The sequence below is a fragment of the Canis lupus genome, chromosome 38 (genome assembly GCF_011100685.1).
Source record: "Canis lupus familiaris isolate Mischka breed German Shepherd chromosome 38, alternate assembly UU_Cfam_GSD_1.0, whole genome shotgun sequence".
Taxonomy (NCBI): Eukaryota; Metazoa; Chordata; class Mammalia; order Carnivora; family Canidae; genus Canis; species Canis lupus.
This window is the reverse complement of record NC_049259.1, coordinates 3,879,757-3,900,686: the sequence shown is the minus strand read 5'-3', so window position 1 is coordinate 3,900,686 and position 20,930 is coordinate 3,879,757. Positions and strand designations below refer to the sequence as shown.

The window sequence follows — 20,930 nt, the reverse complement described above, 5'->3', positions numbered from 1 at the left end:
AAATTCATCTAGAACCACAATACTCTGGAGTACCCAAAGCAATCTTGAGAAAGAAGAGTAAAGCAGGAAGTATACTTCCTGATTTTAAAATATATTACAAAGACACATTTATCAAAACAGTATGCTACTGGCATAAAGACAGACATACAGACAAATGGAATACAACAGAGAGCCCAGATATATGTGTAATAAAGAAAGGATAGTCTTTCAACACATTGTTTTGAGAAAACAAGCAGAAGAATGAAATTGGGGCCTAATTTTATAGAATACACAAAAATCAACTCAAAATGGTCTAAAGACTTAAATGCAAGACAAGAAACTAAAATTTTCAAACAAAACATAGGTGAAAGCTTCATGATATTGGTTTTGGCAATGATTTTGTGGATATGATTCCAAAAGCACAAAAATAAAAATAGATAGGTGGCACTATATAAATTTTAAAAAGTTCTGTACAGCAAAGGAAACAATCAATGGAATAAAAGACAAACTTCAGAATCAGAAAAAATATTTTAAAACCATATATCTGATAACAGGTTAATCTCCAAAATATATAAGGAAATCTTACAACCCAAAAGTAAAAAAAAAAAAAAAAAAAAAAATCAAATAACCCAATTACAAGTGGGTAAAGACTTAAACAGACATTTCTCCAAAGAAGACATTCAAATTCAAGAGGTATATGGAAAAAATGCACATCACTAATTATTAGGGGGATTCAAAAGCACAATGAGATATCTTACACCTAATAGTATGGCTATTATTTAAAAAAAAAAGGAAAAAGCTAGTGAGGATTTAGAGAAATTGGAATCCTTGTAAACTGTTGATAGGAATATAAACATGTGCACTGCAAAAACAAAACAAAACAAAAACAAACCAGTATGGGAGTTCCTCAAAAAATTAAAAATAGAACTATGTATGATCCAGTAATGATATGTATGGGTTTTTATACAAAAGAATTGAAATCAGGACCATGAAGAGATATCAGCTTTCCTATGTTCATTGCAGCACCATTCACAAGAGCCAAGATGTGGAAACAACCTAAATGTCCATGAACAATTGAATGGATAAAGAAAATGCAGTATATACATGCAGTGTAATAGTACTCAGCCTTAAAAAGAAGGAAAGTCTGCAATATGTGATAACATGATGGACCTTAAGAACACTAGGCTAGGGATGCCTGGGTGGCTCAGTTGGTTAAGTGTCTGCCTTCGGCTCAGGTCATGATCCCAGAGTCCTGGGATTGAGCCCCACATCAGGCTCCCTGTTCAGTGGGGAGCCTGCTTCTGCTCTCCTAGCTGGTCCTCTCTCTATTGCTATCTCTGTCTCTCTCTCTCTAAAATAAATAAAATCTTTAATAATAATAATAATAATAAAGAACACTAGGCCAAATGAAATAAGCTAATCAGAGAAGGACATTCACTACATGATGTTTACTCATATGAAGTATCCAAATCAGTCAAATGCATTTCAAAGTGTAAAATGGTGGTTACCAGGGGCTGGGGAATGGGAAAATGGAGAGCTGCTGATCTACAGGCACAAAGTTGCAATAAAGCAAAATGAATAAGCTCTCGAGATCTGCTGTACAACATCGTACCTGTAGTCAACAATCATATATTGCACACTTAAAAATTTATTAAGAAGATGGGCAGCCCAGGTGGCTGAGCAGTTTAGCGCTGCCTTCAGTCCAGGGAGTGATCCTGGAGACCCAGGATCGAGTCCCACGTCGGACTCCCTGCACAGAACCTGCTTCTCCTTCTGCCTGTGTCTCTGCCTCTCTCTCTCTGTGTCTCTCATGAATAAATAAATAAAATATTTTTTAAAAAATTATTAAGAAAACGAATCTCATATTAAGTGTTCTTTCTAAAATAAAATAAATAAAAAATTGCCCAGAAGCACCTATTTCTTTTTAGCCTTCAGGATACCAATCTTATTCCCTTTGTGTATATATATTTGTTCCGTAAGGATAACTGCAGACGGCTTCCTGTGTTCAATGCCTGTCAAGGGTCCCTATTTTAGTTTGTGCCTTGAAATGAAGGGCTGATTAAGTGTATTGTCTTCTCTGACTCTGGATTCAAAAATGAGTTGTGCCTTACAGCCAAATAAAGTAAAACAACCAAATGATGATAGAAACACTTATTAATGTAGAGCAAGAAGCAGTAAAACAAAATATAATGTTGGTTTAAAGTGCTTGTCTAGTGTGATATTTGCTTTAATACTTCAAATATAATATGTACTCAAAAGTTACTTTCATCATCCTAGATGGCATTTTTTGTGACTCACAAGCATTTTCTTTAACTCACCGAGAAATGAAACCTTCCACAAAGTCTCTCTCTCTCACATATATATCTACATCCACATCTATCCAATTTAATTAAAAGATGTACTTGCTGCCTTCCTTGAAAACAATAAAGTTAATCACTGTATTATTTTCATAAAATACTTAACTCTGTAAAATTATAAAATTTTAATAATTGAATTATTCTAATTTGTCAGTCATATACATCCATTACTTTTGTTTTTTTTTTACTTTTTGAATTTGATATTTCACTTCAGATAGTTTTAAGAGTTTGATATATGTTTTCATATTCACAATATGCATGTACACAGCTGTCTCGTGGCACTGTTACTGGCAGAGCCAATTTACATCACAGTCTTTATTAATGTTATTCTTAGACTGTGCGCTGTGCAATTTTATTGGCTGAATGTCAAGATTTTTGTCTTAGTCTGTTTGGGCTGCCATTACAAAACACTACAGATGAGTGGCTTATAGCCAACAGAAATTTATTTCTCACAATACCATAAGCTGAGAAGTCCAAGCTAAAGATGCCAGAAGATTTGACATTTGGTGAAAACCCACTTTCTGGTTCATAAACACTCATCTTCTCTGTGTCTTCACATGGTGGAGAAGTTCTCTGGGTCTCTTTGATAAAAGCCCTTATCCCACTCATGAGGGCTCCACCTTCATAACCTACTCACCTTCCAAAGGCCCAACTTCCTAATACCTAATATCAGGGGTTAGGTTTCAACATACGAATTTTGGGGAGAGACACAAACATGCAGCCTACGTTAAGTTTAGATATATTGTATGAAATCATAATACTATGCACATTCTTAATAGATAATTTTGCAGTAAAAATAATTATCAACCTAGATAACATTTTATCACTCTTGTAGAATGGATCAGGTAATGCTTTTCTACATTTAAAAAGAATAGAAACTCATATCAATATTCTCTTCAAATTCTTTCTGGACAGCCATGGGAAAAGGTAAATATTTTCTTAAAAACAGGATAAAAAAAATTTCTAATGAATCAAAGTCAGTGTAGGCATATAGCACCAAACTTCCATTCAGCATTCTAATACTTTGATCATGAATAAAAAGTAGTCCAACTTGTTTGGACAGGAAAAAAAGCAAGGGCATGTGTTTTTGTTTGTTCTTATGGCCTCCCATCAAATTATAAATTCCATGTGTTTATTCTGTTGGGAACCTCTAGCACTGAGCAAGATATTTGGCTCATAACAGGTGCTCAGTAAATATTTATTGGCTTGAATTTAAATTGAGAATATGTAAAATTTGCCACTTGCTTACACAGTGAATATAATAAAAAATAAATCTGATAGTCTCAGTTTATTTCTCCCAGAAGCAATCTCCAATTTTTATTATTTTGCTGTATCATGGACTACAATGTGATATGATTTACAGCCATGTCTCTGCATTCTGACACCAATTCTTTGACACCAACTAGATGTCCTACAATTCAATTCAATTATGACGCTACCCAGAGTTGGCTCCGACCCCACAGGTTAAGGGGCTCATTCCCACTAGACTATTCCCACTTCAGACACCAGCCGCAAATCCCAGATGTCTGCAAGACAACTGTACTTCTGTCCGGCCTGCTATAAATTTAGGGCTTCCCCACAACCGTTCAATTATTTTGATAGTTACCTAGAATGTTCACAGAACTTATGAAAATGCTATACTTAACGATTATCATTTTATTATAAAGAATGAAAATAAATGGTAGATAATAAGGTACATAAGGCAGGTCTTAAAGGATCCTGAGCACAGGAGCTTCTGTGACCATGAAGTCAGGGCGCACCACTTTCTCAGTATCTCATTATGTTCACCTACCAGAGAACTTGTCTTCCAGGGTTTTTATCAGTTTCATTATGTACACGATTAATTAAATCACTGGCCATGTGATTAAACTCAAAGTCCAGCTCCTCTGCTATCCCCGGAGGTTTGAAAGGTGATGAAGACTTTCAAAGTTTCAATATTCTAATCATGTGGTTACTTTTTCTGGCTCTCATCCTGAAGCTATCTAGAGGCTCCTCCATGAGTTGCCTCCTTAGCATAAAATCAGGTATGGTTCAAAGATGTGAAATTACTCAGAAATTCTAAGGGTTTTTGAAGCTCTGTATCAGGAATCAGGGACAAAGACCAAATATATATTTTTTATTATATCACACTATTCATCTCACATTTTCATTACTTTGCTTCTTACATCAGTGTGTAATTACCATATGTTTGCTCAAGTGTGATTATGATCATTATTGGGGAATGGTGATAGTTCAAAAGCAATTTTAAAGAAAGCAGTCTTAAAACAAATTGTGCCATAAGCATGAATAAAAGGTTTTTTTTTTAAATAAAATGCATCAAAACAAGAGAGATGAAATAAGTCTTTATAGGGAAATGAGGTAAAAATTTCTCTTTTTCCTCGTGATGTCCTCTTCTTCTCTGTTTCTTTATTACCTGTCACATTTTCCATGTCTACTTAGCTCCTGTACTGTGTTTCTGATGCCTGCTACACTTGTTTTGTTAGAGGAAGTGTCAATGATCCAATGACCAATGAGTAAACATGAGAAATACTATTGGGAAAACACTGGTGGTAATGGAACTCTCCAAGACAAAAAGGATAATATAAAACAAAATAACTCAGAAACAAAAGTGGAAAACAACAAAAGAAAGATCAGATGAAAGGGAAAATGCAAGGTAAAGCTCAGATGTTCAGAAAATGCTTTGTCAAATTTCATGAATTTGTGGTATATTGCAAGTGACAGAGAATGTTGATTGTCCATCAAAATCCTTTGCCCTATTCTTTGTAAGTGTATGACTGGACTACATTTCCTAGGCCTCCTTGAAGTTAGATGTGGCCCTATGATTGAGTTCTAGCCAATGGCACATGAGTGCAAGTCTATGTGCCACTCTCAGACCTGATCCATTAAAGCTTCCATCTGCTTAATATTGGTGTGTATGTACTGTTATTTGCTGCCTTTAGATGGACATTGCAAGACAGACAGTAGCTCAAGCAAGACTTAGATTCAAGTAGAAACTAAAAACACAAAAGGAGCTCAGAGATTAGGAGGCTCTAATATTTTAAAAATTGTGCTCTTCAAAATGTCAACAGGGGAGAAAACTGAAACAAGGCATTGAACAACAAAGTCCAGCCCAACACTATTGTCTCAATAATCTCAAGGTAGCTTCCAAAGAGACAGAGAGACACATGGTCTGAGAGGGAAAAAAAAAAAAACACCTTAAAAATTATATTTAAGAAGAACTTTGGAGATTGTCTGGCCATAAAAATTTATGATTGTAAGTATACCAGAAGTTTATAAGCTTTTTGAAAGAAGCAGAGTCTTCTGAGAAATCTTTAGACTTTAAATCTTTAGGGAAAATGCTTTAAAAATCTTTAGATTTTTTTCAAACTTGCATAAGCAATAAGAGGATAAAAATTCATACAGGCTGTAAGAAGTGTGTACTCTTGAAGTGACATGGATAAAAATAGCTCAGGTAGAAGCTTGAGGTGAAAGGGTCCCATAAAACAACAGACAAGGGAATTCCTTGAGAGAGAGCAAATCTAAAAAAATAATCAAGGAATAATCACGGAATTTCCTTTTCACAAGAACAGACGGGGGTCCTCAACTATCTTTCATTGTTTCACATCATGGTCACAGACCAGTGAACCTTCTGTGCTCTCAGTTTTCTCCTTTTCCTAATGGAAATGATTATTCTGGATATTCTTGAGTGGCCTCTACCAAGAATCCTTACAGATTATCAGTGGCAACCGGTGTTCTATTAGAGTTCAAGGTCTATCAGGAAATCACCCAAATGAAATCATCACACAAGTAAAGCAGCCAGGGTCAATGCAATCTAATCTCCACACTTATTCTAACAAATTCTAGCACTTCTTAAATTTAAATGAAAACCACTTAGTGTCAAAAAAGTATGTTAAGCAGCCAAGCTGTTGTTTCTAATTTAAAACCTTGATTATGTTTCTAAAGGTGATGGCTTTATCTGTGAAAATGAAAGTGCATCTAATTATAGATAGAATAAAAGAATATTCATAAATATGTTCAAAAGATTAAAAATCTACCTATCCTCAGCCAATAACTCTAGAATGTGTTATTCAGATACTGGAAATAAAGATCAATTTCCCAATCCTAAAAATATCTCCTTGTATCCAGAATACAAATACAGAAAGATAATTACTTGTTTTCTTTTTAAAGGTTTTATGTATTTATTTGAGAGAGAGCGAGAGAGCACAAGCAAGGGGAGCAGCAGAAGGAGAGGTAGAAGCAGGCTCCCCGCAGAGGAGGGATCATCCTCCTCGCAGGACTCTGGGATCATGACCTGAGGCAAAGGCTTAGATGCTTAATCAACTGAGCCTCCCAGGTCCCCAAAAGATAATTATTTTAAATGATAAGTTAGCTGTATTTATATCAGATAAAAAGCACTGATTGGAAATGAACAGTTACTATACCATTGATGGCACATGCGTTAGTTTACTAGGGCTGCCATCACAAAGCTACAAATTGGTACCTTAAACAGCAGAAGTTTATTGCGCCAGAGTTCTGGAGGCTGTAAGTCTGAAATCAAGGTGTCAGTAACACTGATTGCTTCTGAGGGCAGTAAGCTAAGGATTTGTTCTAGGCTGCTCTCCTTGGCTTTTGGATGGCTGTCTTCTCCCTGTTTTTCTTCGTATTCTCTCCCTTTGTGTGTGTCTGTCTCTGTGTCCAAATTTACCCTTTTTTATAAGGATGCCAGCTGTACTGGATTAGGGCCCACCTCAATGGCTTCTTTAATCCAATTACCTGTATAAAAACTCTATCTTCAAATAAGATCACATTCAGAGACACTGGAGGCTAGGACTCCAACACATCCTTTTTTTGAGGGGCAGGAACACAATTTAAGCTATAACAGCACTAGTCTAAAAAGTTTCTATGTAACAAAAATCCCTGTTTCAATGGATATAATGGTAGTAACGGAATTGAAACAAATCTTCTATGGCTTTATAACCTCCAAACCAACTGGTTTCAATTCCAATTCCCTGAGCCCCTCTACTCCTTAATAATTCAAGAATATACTGAATTCCTTTACCCTTTTTGGGAAATATCTAGTATATGTAAGGGTAAATACAAATCTAAAAAATAAATGAATTTCCCTGATGCCAAAAGAGAAGGAAACTGCCCCCTTTCCGCTTTTTTCCAAGAGCATTTCTTTTAGAAAACTTGCAATTATAAATCCTTTTCACTGTCTCTTTCAGAGGGATGCAAACCTTTTGAAAATCTGAATAATCTCCAGCCAGTTTTGTATCTCAGTGAAGTCTTTCTTAGAAGTCTTGGAACTATCTTTCTGAAGTGTGAACATTAAGCATCCTGTCTGTCTCTTCGGAAGATTACCCTAGGAATCTGGCTGGAAGTTGTAACTTCTTGCTTGTTGCAAATGTACAAGAAGTTTTATTTTTCCTTTATATTAAGACAATTAACATGTGTGCAAATGATTGTATTTTCCTAGCTATATAAAAGAATGAGATACCTTTGTATTCGCAATCTCTTTAGCGGATTGCCTGAGATATATATCACAGTATGGTTTAAAGTTTATTCAAGTAAAACTTTACTACTTGTGTGAAGAGGATTTCTAGGTTGGTAGAAGACACAATCATATAGACATATATACTCAACACTACTGAAAATATTTTCTACAATTATGACCTTGAAACATCCACTCACTTGGCATAAAACTGAATACACAAAACAGAATATTTATTAGTCACATCCACAATAATTTATAATTATGTGTATAGGACCATTTATTGGAATACTGATTATATACCAAAACTGGGCTAAATGTTTTGGAGAGATCATGTGGTGCAATCTTTGCAATGACCCTATCTATTATTTAGCTATTACCACTATTTCTAGAGAAGAATCCCAAAGCTATCAATGTGTAAATAATTTAGCCAGGTTCCATTCCCAAAAAAACAGTAGAGAAATGGACCAATCTGACATCAGAGTTTGTATTCATCACTAGGTAATTCTCCCTCACTTCATCACAAAGGAAACCATCAGACACCATGCCAGTGCTGATTCCAGCTGGATTTCTGATAACTCGGTTTGCTTGTGGGTGCTGAGACAATTTAGCCATGCTTGCCACCCTTTCCATTTTGTTTAAGCAGTGTGGCATTGTGGAAATTTCCTGTTCTGAACATTAATGTCTTTAAGATTTTATTTATTCATGAGAGACACACAGAGAGAGGCAGAGATATAGGCAGAGGAAGAAGCAGGTTCCCCAAAGGGAGCCCAATGTGAGACTTGATCCCAGGACCTCAGGATCACGACCTGAGCCAAAGGCAGATGCTCAACTACTGAGCCACCCAGGTGCCCCAATGTCTTTAAGATTCTCTTACTGCACTAACCTGATAGCTATATAATCTTGGAAAAGCTATTATTTCACCTGAATTAAACTGTTTCCTCTCCTGAAGGCAGTGCCTAACAGCAACTTAACTATGACTACAGAGAAACAGTGGGAAGTCTCCACGAACATAACATATGTGACCAGCCCTAATAATGGTAATCAACAAACCAGAGAGCAGTAATGGCCTTACTCAGCAATATGTCTCCTAGGAATTCAGACAGTGGCATAATAGGTAATCAAAATGAAATAAAAAATGAACTAACCAAACAGCAACAACAACAAATGTAAGGCATTCTTATCTGTACCTCTTATACTGTCATAAACAATGAAGATGGCATAGAGTTAACACATTTTCACATGTAAAAGATTGAATCATACTGTCTTCTCTTACATGAAATTCTTCTAATATACTAGTATCAAGTAAATGCTGGATACCAAAACCATTTACCACCATGCTCAGTCTAGACATTGAGAGTGGAAATCACACCTTTCTGTCCATATAACATGACTTTGCAATCCTACTTTGTCCTTTCACGTTACCCTGATCCTTTCCCAATCCTAATCAAATCCCCATTCCAAAGGCCCTCATTAAATAAGATTTCCTAGACCCAAGAAACCTTAACTTTGCTTTCTCAGCTCTGAAGCATTGCCAAAGCTCTCCTGAGGTGACAGTCTCCCTTATCTAAGTAAGAAATAAACTCAGCTTTGTCTCAGATTATGTTGGTGACATTTGGGAAGCTAACTTTCAACAAAGCCTACAACTTTTCTAGGGCCTTAAGGATTATTTTAAACTGCAAAGCCCTCTATAAACACAGATTTCTTGACATAGCACTCATGATGTTATCAATATAACTGACATTATAAGTGAGTATATACATTCTTGTTGCATTTAACTCTTTCATAGATCATGCTTTCAATGTATAATAAATGAGAGAACAAGATATCTTCATTATGTTCACTTGTGATACAAATGGTTCAAATCCTTCAATTCACATTAAAAAAAATTGTAAACTAAGATTTTAGCTCCAAAATAAGAATTCAAAACAGCATTTTTATTTTTACTACCTCATGGCATTTCTTCCTATTTATAGGAATTTCAGAGTTACTCTTTCAAGAAAAATAGTTGGATACAACTTCCTTAATATGAAGTCTTACCTTTTCCAGTTTTGAAAGAGCAAGAGAGTAACAGTCTTTGGCTCTGAATTGCATGAATCTCATGTTGGCTGGGTGAGTAAGTTCTGTGATAATACTGAGACTGGAAAACAACCTACATTAAAAAAAAACAACAACAACAACAACACCAAAAAAACATTTGCATTACACTAACAATCCAATATGGTATTTTTTTATAACAACATATTTATGGGTGAGTGATTCCTAGCCTTGGGCATAAAACTACACGCAATTACAGCAGTAGGCATTGCCACATAAACTGCACAGTGCAAGAAAAATGAAACACTATTTTCCAAAGAATACTTTAAACAACATTTTAGCACTATAAAAAAAATAAATTTAGTAATTTGTCTTTTATTAGATATTTCTCTCTACAACTATAAAATTGCATAGAAGAGAAACTCATGAAGCTGATTTAAGAAGTTAGAAGGTGACATTGTAGATGTTAAAATAAAAATTTATAAGATGAATATGCTGATTGACAAAGATTTCATGTGATGAGCTTATTGTCCATAATATGAGTTCTTTGATCTTCTAAGATTCCCTATTCTTATCATATCCAGTTTTAAATGTCAAATCTTGCTACAATGAACTTCTGAAAGAGAAATATTTTAGCTGAAATAACATTTCATTAAAATGAATTGAAGCCAAGGTTCAGTTGATAGTGTTATTCTAAAAGGATCCTGAAAGTTTTCACGTGTCCCATAGCTTTGCGTTAGCTTTCTTCCTATTCACTTCCTTCTCCCAACACAGACACACACACACACACACACACACACACACACACACACACAATAGTAGTTGTCAGATCATAACTACATTATTGTTATTTTTATTTACTTAGGGCAATATTTGATATCTAAGTTAACAAATAATTTTCAGGTGTTTGTTATTAGACAGCTCTGGTCTCCAGGACATAAAAAGAAGTATAAAGTGAAATTTTTGCCTTTAAATCAGACCCTACTACCTAGGGGAAACTATAAAAATTTATAAATTATAAGGCTGTACATCTTTTTCCAGGGGTGATAAATATGGCTAACTGAGACTTCACAGATCACATAGGATTATGACACCAGTGAATGGATAGCTTAGGAGAAGCATCTAGGATAGTGTTGAGATATAAGGCCAGAAAAGTAATTTGTGAGAAAAACGTACTTGCAAACCAATGAAAATATATTTCATCTTTTAGGAAATCTTCATTTTCTCTGAGAAATATAGCTTTTTCTTCCATAGATATTTTTACTTTAACTTTGGATACATCTATGATTACTTGGGTGATATAATACTTTTCCACATTATATCAAATAGATATATATATATATAGCTATATATTTGAGGTCTGAGTAAGAGTGAGTGGTAATATGACTGAGTGACCTGATCATTGTACTTAAGTGTCTTAGAGTGAAAATTAGAACCAAAAAAAAAAAATGTATACGATGTACCATTTCTGTTCTGTATAAAAGAACCTCTCTATTGTTATTTTAAACTGAGGAAGTGAATGTATTATCTAAGTCTGCCACCTAGTGAAAATCTATAATTGAATAATATTTAAATAATGAAATGTTTTATTGCATTGCCTTTTAGATCTACAAAGTATTAATTACATTCATTTATAAATTTGGTTCTGAAATAGATTTAATTATGTATCCTCAAAATATTAATCTGTAAATCTATATCTGGGCATTAACATGACCTAAGACACATTTTGAATATAAGATACTTTAGAAATAAAATGACATAAAAAGTCTATCTTCTCTAGTATTAGGATCATAATAAAGCAATATTATACAGTTGAAAAATAATATGTTTTTTTCTATTTAAAACTTCTCTACAATTTATGTTCTGATTGAGTGATAGAAGTATCATTATGGAGATGTGCAAAATCTCTATGGAAGAGTTCTCTGCCTGAATTAATATATTCAAAAAGTAGTTTTGACAGACATGCCCAGCTATGCTAACCAACACAAAGATGAAAAACACACCACTTTATTTCCTAGAGCACTGGGAGAACTTTGAGACTAGCTGTAATTATATATTCAAGCAAAACAAATATAAGATCATACAAATCTGGAAAATGTTTAGAATATTTTAATAAAAATACTGAGCTAGTGTGCTACACTATAAATTTTGATCTGTTCTGGTGTCTGGGAAAGATGTTTCTGCGTAACAGGGGAGCATACACTTATATATAAGTACACACTATATATAATATACCTAACTATATATAGGTACACACACTTAGATACATGTACACTACTTTTAGACTACAATTAACTATCAGGACTAAAATAAATATGAATATATCTTAATTATTTACAAATACTTTTTAAACATCTTAGGTCTGAGTTAGTAATAAATGAAACTATAATAAATGTCAGATATCTCCTGTATTTAAAATTATCCATGCAAACCAATCAAAATAATAAAAAATATTTTTGTACTATATAAAGGAATCATTCTCATATTTATATGTATTCATTATCAGTGTTTTCAATTATTTCCCATGTGTATGTATGTGTATGTTATTTCCTCAGTAAGACTATGTATGACTACTTGTGCTAAGCTAAAGACCATTTCTTTTGCTTATTTTCATTTCTTAGCTTGTCATTTATGCTTTTAGTGTCCTGGGGATGCAAGTCTTCTGAGCAGCTCTCCCCCACTCTTCACATTGTAGCTAAAATAGTATTTTAAAACTTTAAAATGGTGGTTTCCTCCCTGTTATTCTTGTAACGAAAATCAACTTGTTACCAGGCTCTACTAAGCCAATACCTCAGAGCCTTTGGCTATGCTGCCCCCATGTGGAACGCTCTACTCCTTTCTTTGCTGGCTTAGTCTAATCTTTAACTAAAAGATTATCAATTTCTCAGGGAGGTGTTCCTTGATCCACTGAACTAAATCATATATTCTTGTTGCCTGGACCTATATAACATTATACTTTTTTCAGTAGTTGCCACACTTATCATTCTCCAGTTAAATTTTTAAATGACTCCTTTAATACTTTCCCAGCTTAGACTATCAGCAGCAACCCAAGGCGAGGATGCCTTAATCACTACTGATCACTATGTCTGCCTTAGGCACCACTGCAGCCATAGCATCCTGTATGGTCCCCAAACTTACTAGATGCTCAATAATACCACGTGAATAAATCACAACTGCAGGTGTTTGTAGAGGTCCTCCTGACCTACACCGGGTTAATGCAGAAATTTCTCCGTTCCAAACAGATCACAGATCCATGACTTGACTGAATGTTTCCATTGACAGAGCACTGGTTATCTTACCAGTTTGATCAGCTAAATTTTAGGGAAAAAAAGCAAAAACAAAAATATCTTCATATTAAAACAAAATCAGCCCAAGGGACTTCTGAACTAAGTCACTCCTAGACTTTTACATTGCAGAGAAAATCAATGTTAAATTAATTAAATAAGGTGACCATTAGACTGAAAAGGTTGTAATATTTTTGCAGACTACTTAAGCAACCAACCTCTCAGCCTATAAATGCCTCAAAGCTAAAAAATCAAAACCAAAGGACAACCAATCACAGTCAACTAGGCTTTCTCAAATAATACAACTGCTTAAGCTGTTGCATATCAAATAATTTCCTTGCTTTGCTCCCACCTCTTCTCTGGAAGTCCCTCCCTCCTGTCTTCCGAGTGTGTCTAAACTGATTTTTGTTCAGATAAACTCTTACCATTTTTAATATGTCTTAGTTTATCTTTAAACATTAACAAAATATTTACGTTTGTATCCATTCTCTATTAAACTAATGTTTAATTATCCTGTGCGCTCTCTAGAAAAACCTTTGCTTTTCAATTTCTAGAAAAAGTTTTCTCACTTTTTCTTCTCCTCATACAGAGTTAGGCCATTAGCTTGAATCAGCCCTTTTTATTCCAATACAGGATAGGCTGAGCCAGTAAGTTGCTTTCAATGTTGCTTTTTTCCCTCTCTACTTAAATGAGAATAATGATAAATGCCATTGACAGGCCAAACAATCCCAAAGTACAGCATTTTGATAGTCAGTCTGACATAGTCATTCTGAAGTGGTTCATTTTGACTCAAGGCATATTTTGGCTTGCTTGTTTAAATTTAGTTTGGATATTAACCCTTGTTCATAAAAAGGTAAAAACAGGCAATATTTTCAAATATACCAAGTGCTTCTTAGATAAAACTTTAGCAAGAGAAACTTAAATTTTAAAGTAAGGACCTGGACCTGCTTTTCTTTCAATTTGGAGAACTGCACAAACTTCAGGAGTGCCCATCAAATATATGTATGCCAAGCTCTAGACTCTGGATGTGGAAAACCCCGAATGGGTTCTCTGGAAGAAACATGCAGGGGCTTAACCAGCAAATCCACAATTGTCACGCTGGATAAAGACACATTGAAATGTGCAGTCCAGTTTTCAATCACAAAATTATGTTTAAGTTATAAATGCATGTGCTCGCTTTGGCAGCACATATACTAAGTTATAAATGCAGTTCCAGATGAAAAGGAATTCTCTCCATGCCCCCATATCTCCTCTAACTCTTCCTACACTCCACTCTCACCCCCAAATATACTGCTGGCAAATTAATGAGACTCTCCTATTTTGCTTTTGGTCTTTTGAGACTAACTTTGAAAGGACAATCTGGAGAGAATAGTTGTCAAGTTAAACTTTATGTCCTAGTAAGCTGGGTGGGTAGGAGTTCCAGTGATTAATTTGAGGGTATCAATAATAATAAATTTAACCTCATTCCAGAATGGCAAAACAGGTCATATCAGTTACATCAGTAACTTGTGAACTAGAGCACTGTTACTTTCATTTCATATTTGAATTCCATCTCATTCTTGTCTTCTGGGCTCTAATACAAGACAGATTGAAGATTTTTCTAACATATTCCTTAGTCCTTTTAAGAGCTGAAAATGTAAAAGTCAAAATGCCCCCACATCAAAATGGAATGTCAAAGTAATCAAGTTAAAATGGCATGGGCCCAAATAGCTACACAGTCATTTCCAAATGCTAAAATAAAATGTAGCATCTCCCCATACAGAGCAACACCATAAGGTAATCTTAATTTCCTTAATACATACAGATGCCAAGAAGATTATAATTTGTTTCTCGTTTGAGGAAATTAATGATGTTTATGAAGATACAAGGATTGGCTGAGATATTTTAGAGATAATATTACTGAAATAAATTTCTAGGCCCTAGACAGAGCTTTCCCACTGGATTGCCATGTGAGCAAATTAAAACTTAGATAACTTTTGTGTCTCTGTGATAAAATTAATTTGCATTTCAGGACCTCAAAACGGAGGCTGACTCAGTGGACCAGTCCACATCACAAATCTAAACTTAAGTCACATGTATTTACAGTAAATACCAATTAAGGAATTCTAATATACACCAATCTCTATCATCCAAATCAGCTTTAGCTAGTTCAGCTTATGGGAAAAACAGGACCTACTAGACTGACCAGGAAATGCCTGGCCTCCTAGCCAATCATTCCCTGTTTCCATTTACCTTTTCTAACATTCTATAAATCTCACTCTTGCCCAAAATCTCTCTGGAAAAGTGTTTCTCTGCCTGTGAGGCACGGAACTTCTCCAATCCACAGGCTATTTTGCCTTGAATAAAGGATATGAAACTCGTTACTAAATTGTTTTAGTTTTGTCATTTGATTCCCATAAATACGCCACTTGACCAGAAACACAGTATACCCAGTCACCCAATCCCCAAATACCAAGGCAACCCTGGGATCTATACTTATTTCTTTATTCCTTCTTCATTTTCTGTTTTTCTTTTTCTTCTTCCTTTTTCTTTTTCCTGTAAGAGTTTCCTGCCTTCCACCCTCCCTGGGCCCTTAGGAATAGAGACTGCCTGCTTCATGAAGTGTTAAATAAAGTTTAATCGTATCACCTAAATGGTCTTCCTTAATCATTTTTAACACTATTCATTCTTGTATATTCAATGTTCCCTTAGAGATGGAGCCTTACACCTTAAACATAAATAGCCTGGTATCTAGTCACTGTGACTAGATTTCTGGTTGCGTATTGCTCACTTATGAGGATAACTGGATTCTATCCCTGGGATCTGTCACTTGTCTCTAAGGAATTTCATACTAGGTAGTGGGCAGCGAACCTGAAAGAACACTGAGAGGGAGGAAGGGAGAATGGGAAAGAGAGTTGAGATCGGTATTAGTTCATAGTAAATAATCAGTAATTATCTGCTTAAGGTTTCAGCACAGGAGTGATTATAATGATTGACCTTGGAATTTAATCTGGTAAGAGGGAAGAAAAGCTCTCAAGTAACTAAGACAAGTGAAAAAGTAGTAGAATGAATAGATAGTAAGTTCCAGTGAAGACAAGATTGCTGAGAATTGGGGGTATTAGAAGAAATGAGGTAGAAAATTAGTAGTACTCAGAGACCTGAATGAAAGTGAGAAGATGGAGGGTAAAATTATTGGTACTTCAAGGTAAAGGCTAAGATCATGAGCACAGGTGGCTAAGGTAAGATATTGAAAGGACTGTCTATGTAGAATTGTTGAAATTATCAAGAATGATTGTAAAAACAGGGTTGTCAAGAGTCACAGTGAATCAGGAACCAAAATCTTCAAGGAATGTGAGAAAGTGACCTTGAGGTCACTCTTGAGAGTGGTAACTGACTGCACTTATAAAATGATACTACAAAATCTGAATAATTTTGGTCATTTCTCTATATAAATAACATTGTGTACATCATGGGGATCTACCAGCATCTTCACTTTTGTGCTTTATTACATAAGACTAGCCTCATTTAGCATGCATTGACCAGCAGCTTAAGGACCAATCCATTAAAAAGTTCCATAGAATTGTTTTTTCCTAAAAATATTGTTATGTACTTAGTGAAATAATGATAATGCCACCACACATGTATCTGCTCTTAGTTATTCTGGTCAGTTAGTTTTAAAAGATTAGCACCTTTGGATCTTTCAGTAAGATGAGAATTTATTATTATTTATCTACCATTATCTTGAAATTAAAATTACTCATTCATAGAATATATAATAAAAGTCAAATCGATTGAAACTTTACCATAATAGAAACAAACTCATGATAAGTTAAAAATTAAAATGGTATGTTTAATCAAAAAGACCCAGGATCCTCTCCTGTTGAAAATGTAACTAGCTTTTGCCATGCATGGAATAAAAAAGTATGATTTCACTTTGTTCACTGGCTATAAATCTCATCCCTCTGAATTAATTTTCTACTTGTAATTTCTTTTTTCATTCTCTGGAGAAAAAAATTACTTACATGTCTGTCATATTTTAAACATGTGCTATGCTATGTACCGCTTCATATAGCTCAATAACTAGTTAGCTATATTCTAAATGAACTTTCACATTACAATAACTTCAGAGGGCACATTTGTTCTCCTTCTGAAATAAGAGGCTCTTATGTAAGTTGAGAGTCAATATTCAGAACATTCAGGATGCTGTGACAGATTCTTCATCTGCCTAATTTCAGGTCCTGACATTAACGCTGCAAGAAGGATAATTATTTTCTACATGCATTTTAAAGATGAGGGAAACTGAATTTCTATGAAGTTAAGAAATATACTTAAAGTCACATAGTATCTACTGAAAGCTCCAGGATAGAGGCATCAGATAAGTTTGACGCTATATTGTTCCAAAGTCTGTGATAAGGTTATGACTTGGCTCTTAACATGGGTAAATTACCTGTTTACAGACTTAAAATATTTCATTCTTAGTCATCTAGATGGTAAATGCATACTTTTGGCCACTGCCAGATACAAAACCAAAATTAGAATATGCATGGTCTATCATAAATCTTGACTACACTGCAAAGGATTCAGAATTGGTTATTGTTAAACTATAGAAGAAAGCAGATTTATTATTCTATTTATTTTTAAAAGAATGATGACCCTGAGTTAAAAAATTAAACATATGGTGCCAGTCATACACTAGATCCTAAATAAGCACTTGTTTTAGGATCAAATGAATGAACATAACTTCAGTGTAATTATCTCATGTTCATTCCTTATGAACAGAGTCAGAGTCAAATATTTCACAAATATTTAGCAATGAGTAAGCCACAGGGCTGAGTTATTGAGACATTTACCTGAAAAGGGTCTGCACATTTACAATCGTTTTGGCATCTGCCATGTAGTCTTCCTCTGCACTCATGGTACTTTCTTTGTCCACAACCACCATGTTGGCAGCAAAAGTCACTCCACACCTGAGTAAGTCATCTAGGCTTTGATAAAAATCAACAGAGAAAAAAATGGACTTTCAATAAATCACAATACAGGGATCAGTGCTTGCTTACCCACTGCATTTGTATAGGTTTTCACACAGTTAACCCTGTTAGATGTTAATAGGAATTATAATACAATATTCTCTGCTGATATGAAATAACTTGCATTTTTGAGCTACTTATGTTTCATCAGATCTCAACCGTTTCAAAGCATTATGCGTTAAGAATTTTTACTTAAGAGTATTTATAAATTATGTAACTAAAACATGAAAAATACCCATTTTGCAATGAAATAGAAATAAAGCATGTTAGAACTGTCTTTTTATGGTTGGCACACTATTTCAAAGACATGATATTTATATTTTTTAATCCTTAGGGTACTTCTGGTAAGAGTAGAAATGAATACTTATATTAATGGTCTAACCCAACAAGGATATATTAAATTGTGAAATGTTTATTTTTAAATGTATATTATTTCTTTGTGTACTATGTGTTAAAGATTGATTCTACGCGGTCATGAGCATGGAAAATATGTAAATATCTGATGTAATCAGACTTAACCATTCAGCCAAACTAAAGTTTTTGAGCTAGTGATTTAATAACTTGATTTATTTGATTGTGTGAAATAACTGCTAAACCAGGATACAAGTTCCTATGAATTATAAAAATCAGTCTCCTCCCCTCTCACTGACAAACACTAGCATTCTCTCACTGAATTAAGAGATAATATTGCCATTAAGGTTTTAAACAAAGAAACCACTATCTCCCTGCCTCTGCCTCATACAAACTAGAAAAATCAGACTGAATTAGATAAAGAAAATTAAACTTGAAGGAGTATAAGACTGTTCTAGGTACAAAGTTGACTGAAGACAGAGAAGAATTGGGATGATTGATGTCTACATCTTCTGATTTAAAATATGAAGTGGAGAACATAAAGGACAGTAGAGTTCCTTTTAGATTACTTAAATGGAAGGGTCAGTTCCTTGAGGATCTTTCCTGAGCATGTGATTGGCTGAACTAGCCAATAGAGGGAAATATTTCCCTCTTATGCTAAGGTAGGAGGCAGGATTTGTTGTTCTGTTCCAAGGTGAGAGAGTATTACCAAAGCTCTGGGTCTACAATCCCTAGGAGTAGACCAGAAAAAACTATTTTGCCTGAATCGGGAACAATGTTCTGTGGAAGAGATTTTATGGCTAAAACTGTGGAAACAGAATATTATTCCAAATAAATTTCCTATGGTGAGAAGAGCCAGGTCCATAATTTCCAATCGATTTGATGATCAAGTTTAATCCCTAGAAATACTTTATTTGGATGTTCCTTTAACTCAAATTCCTAACTGTTTGTATATCTATTAAAATACTTTAAAAAGAAAAAGAAAAAAATAGAAAATTAATGTGATATGGTTTCCTTATGGGCTACAAAAATGATGCCCAAGTCATATGCCTTCAACCCACCATACTATGATTTTAAAATCACTTTTATTTCAGCTCTTACAATCTTTTCCCTCCAATAAAACATAATCTCTCCATTATAATTATCTATATAAGAAAAGGGAAAGATAAAGTGACAGAAGGTAAGCTTGGCTGTTAAAGGATATACAGACATAAGTTATGATGGGAAAAAATGAATATTTTGTCAATAATAAATCAATGAAATTGAAACGACAAAAAATTTCACTATGTGTACCTGTGCTAAATAGCTAATAGCTACCTATATCTATATGTATCAATTAATTCCATACTCAAAATATTGGCTGTTGTAGTTGACATATAACCTTGGCAAGTGAGCTTAGTAATCATGATTAAATATGAGTTTAAATCTATAGAAAATACATAAAATTGCAATGGCATTTCAGAACCATGTGGAAACATTTTGTTCTTCAGGTTTTAACTTTAAATTATTTTTATATCCATTTAATATTACATTTTATTCTTTTTTTCCTTCTTTATCCAGTTACCAATTTATTATTATATCGTCACGTCTAAAATCTCTCCACACTATCCTTTCTGTGAAGCCATGGTTTATTTTTTATTCAGCACGGTTGCTTTACACAGTTTGGCCACCAGATGGCTGCCTAAGGAAAAAAGTCAATATTCGGGAAAAAAAGTTACAGATAATCTAAATGGCAACAACTTCCTTTTTACCGTTTTCTAAGCCTTCTTTTTTGAGGAGACGTGAATATATGAGACTGTTTGTAAATGTTTTAATTCAAAGGTGTTTTGGTTTTCTAAGAAAAATTTCAATCATTAGCAAAAAAGAGTAACAATACAGTGAACCTCCATATTCCAATCACCCAACCAAGCTTCAATAATGATCAACTTGTAGCCAATCTTGTTTCATCTCTAATCATAGGCATTTGATCCTCTCGGTTCTTTTACTCATCATAAACCTTTTATAGAGAAAGAATTCATTTCATAGTTTACATCAGTAAAGAAAGATGGGAGATTTATTTACTTTTTTAAGTATCCTGTTTTTCTAATGAATTTCAATAGAATACTATCAAAGTAATATTATTAGAGATAAAGTGTCAGTTGATTTCACGTTAAATAGTAACTATAGTACATCTAACTACATCTTAGTTGGTTAGTATTAAGGTGACTGATGATGCAAATTATATTAATGTAGAATAGAAGTTAAATAAATGTCAGTTTGCTTTTTAATGCATCCACAGCCAATAAACACTTCCAAAGATATAACACTTTGTTTTTTCATCTATAGGACAAAACGTAAGCACGAAAGTTCTTAATTGATAACTTTCGCATTTTGTTTTGAAGACTCTGGCTGACGTTTTTTTAAAAAATAAAAAGCTAACACATTTTTATAAGCATATTAGTCTTAT

General features: G+C 34.2%; 1 protein-coding gene across 7 annotated transcripts in view; it reads right to left on the bottom strand.

Moving 5' to 3' along the window:
• KCNT2 (potassium sodium-activated channel subfamily T member 2) overlaps nucleotides 1-20,930 on the bottom strand; it is a 372,756-nt gene that overhangs the window by 63,708 nt on the left and 288,118 nt on the right. For all 7 annotated transcript variants that reach the window (XM_038586089.1, XM_038586091.1, XM_038586090.1 and 4 more), the window contains 2 exons: nucleotides 17,957-18,091; nucleotides 9,847-9,958 (listed from right to left, as the gene is read on the bottom strand). In XM_038586089.1, the coding sequence (XP_038442017.1) occupies nucleotides 9,847-9,958; nucleotides 17,957-18,091 (247 nt within the window). The remainder of the gene's footprint in view (nucleotides 1-9,846; nucleotides 9,959-17,956; nucleotides 18,092-20,930) is intronic.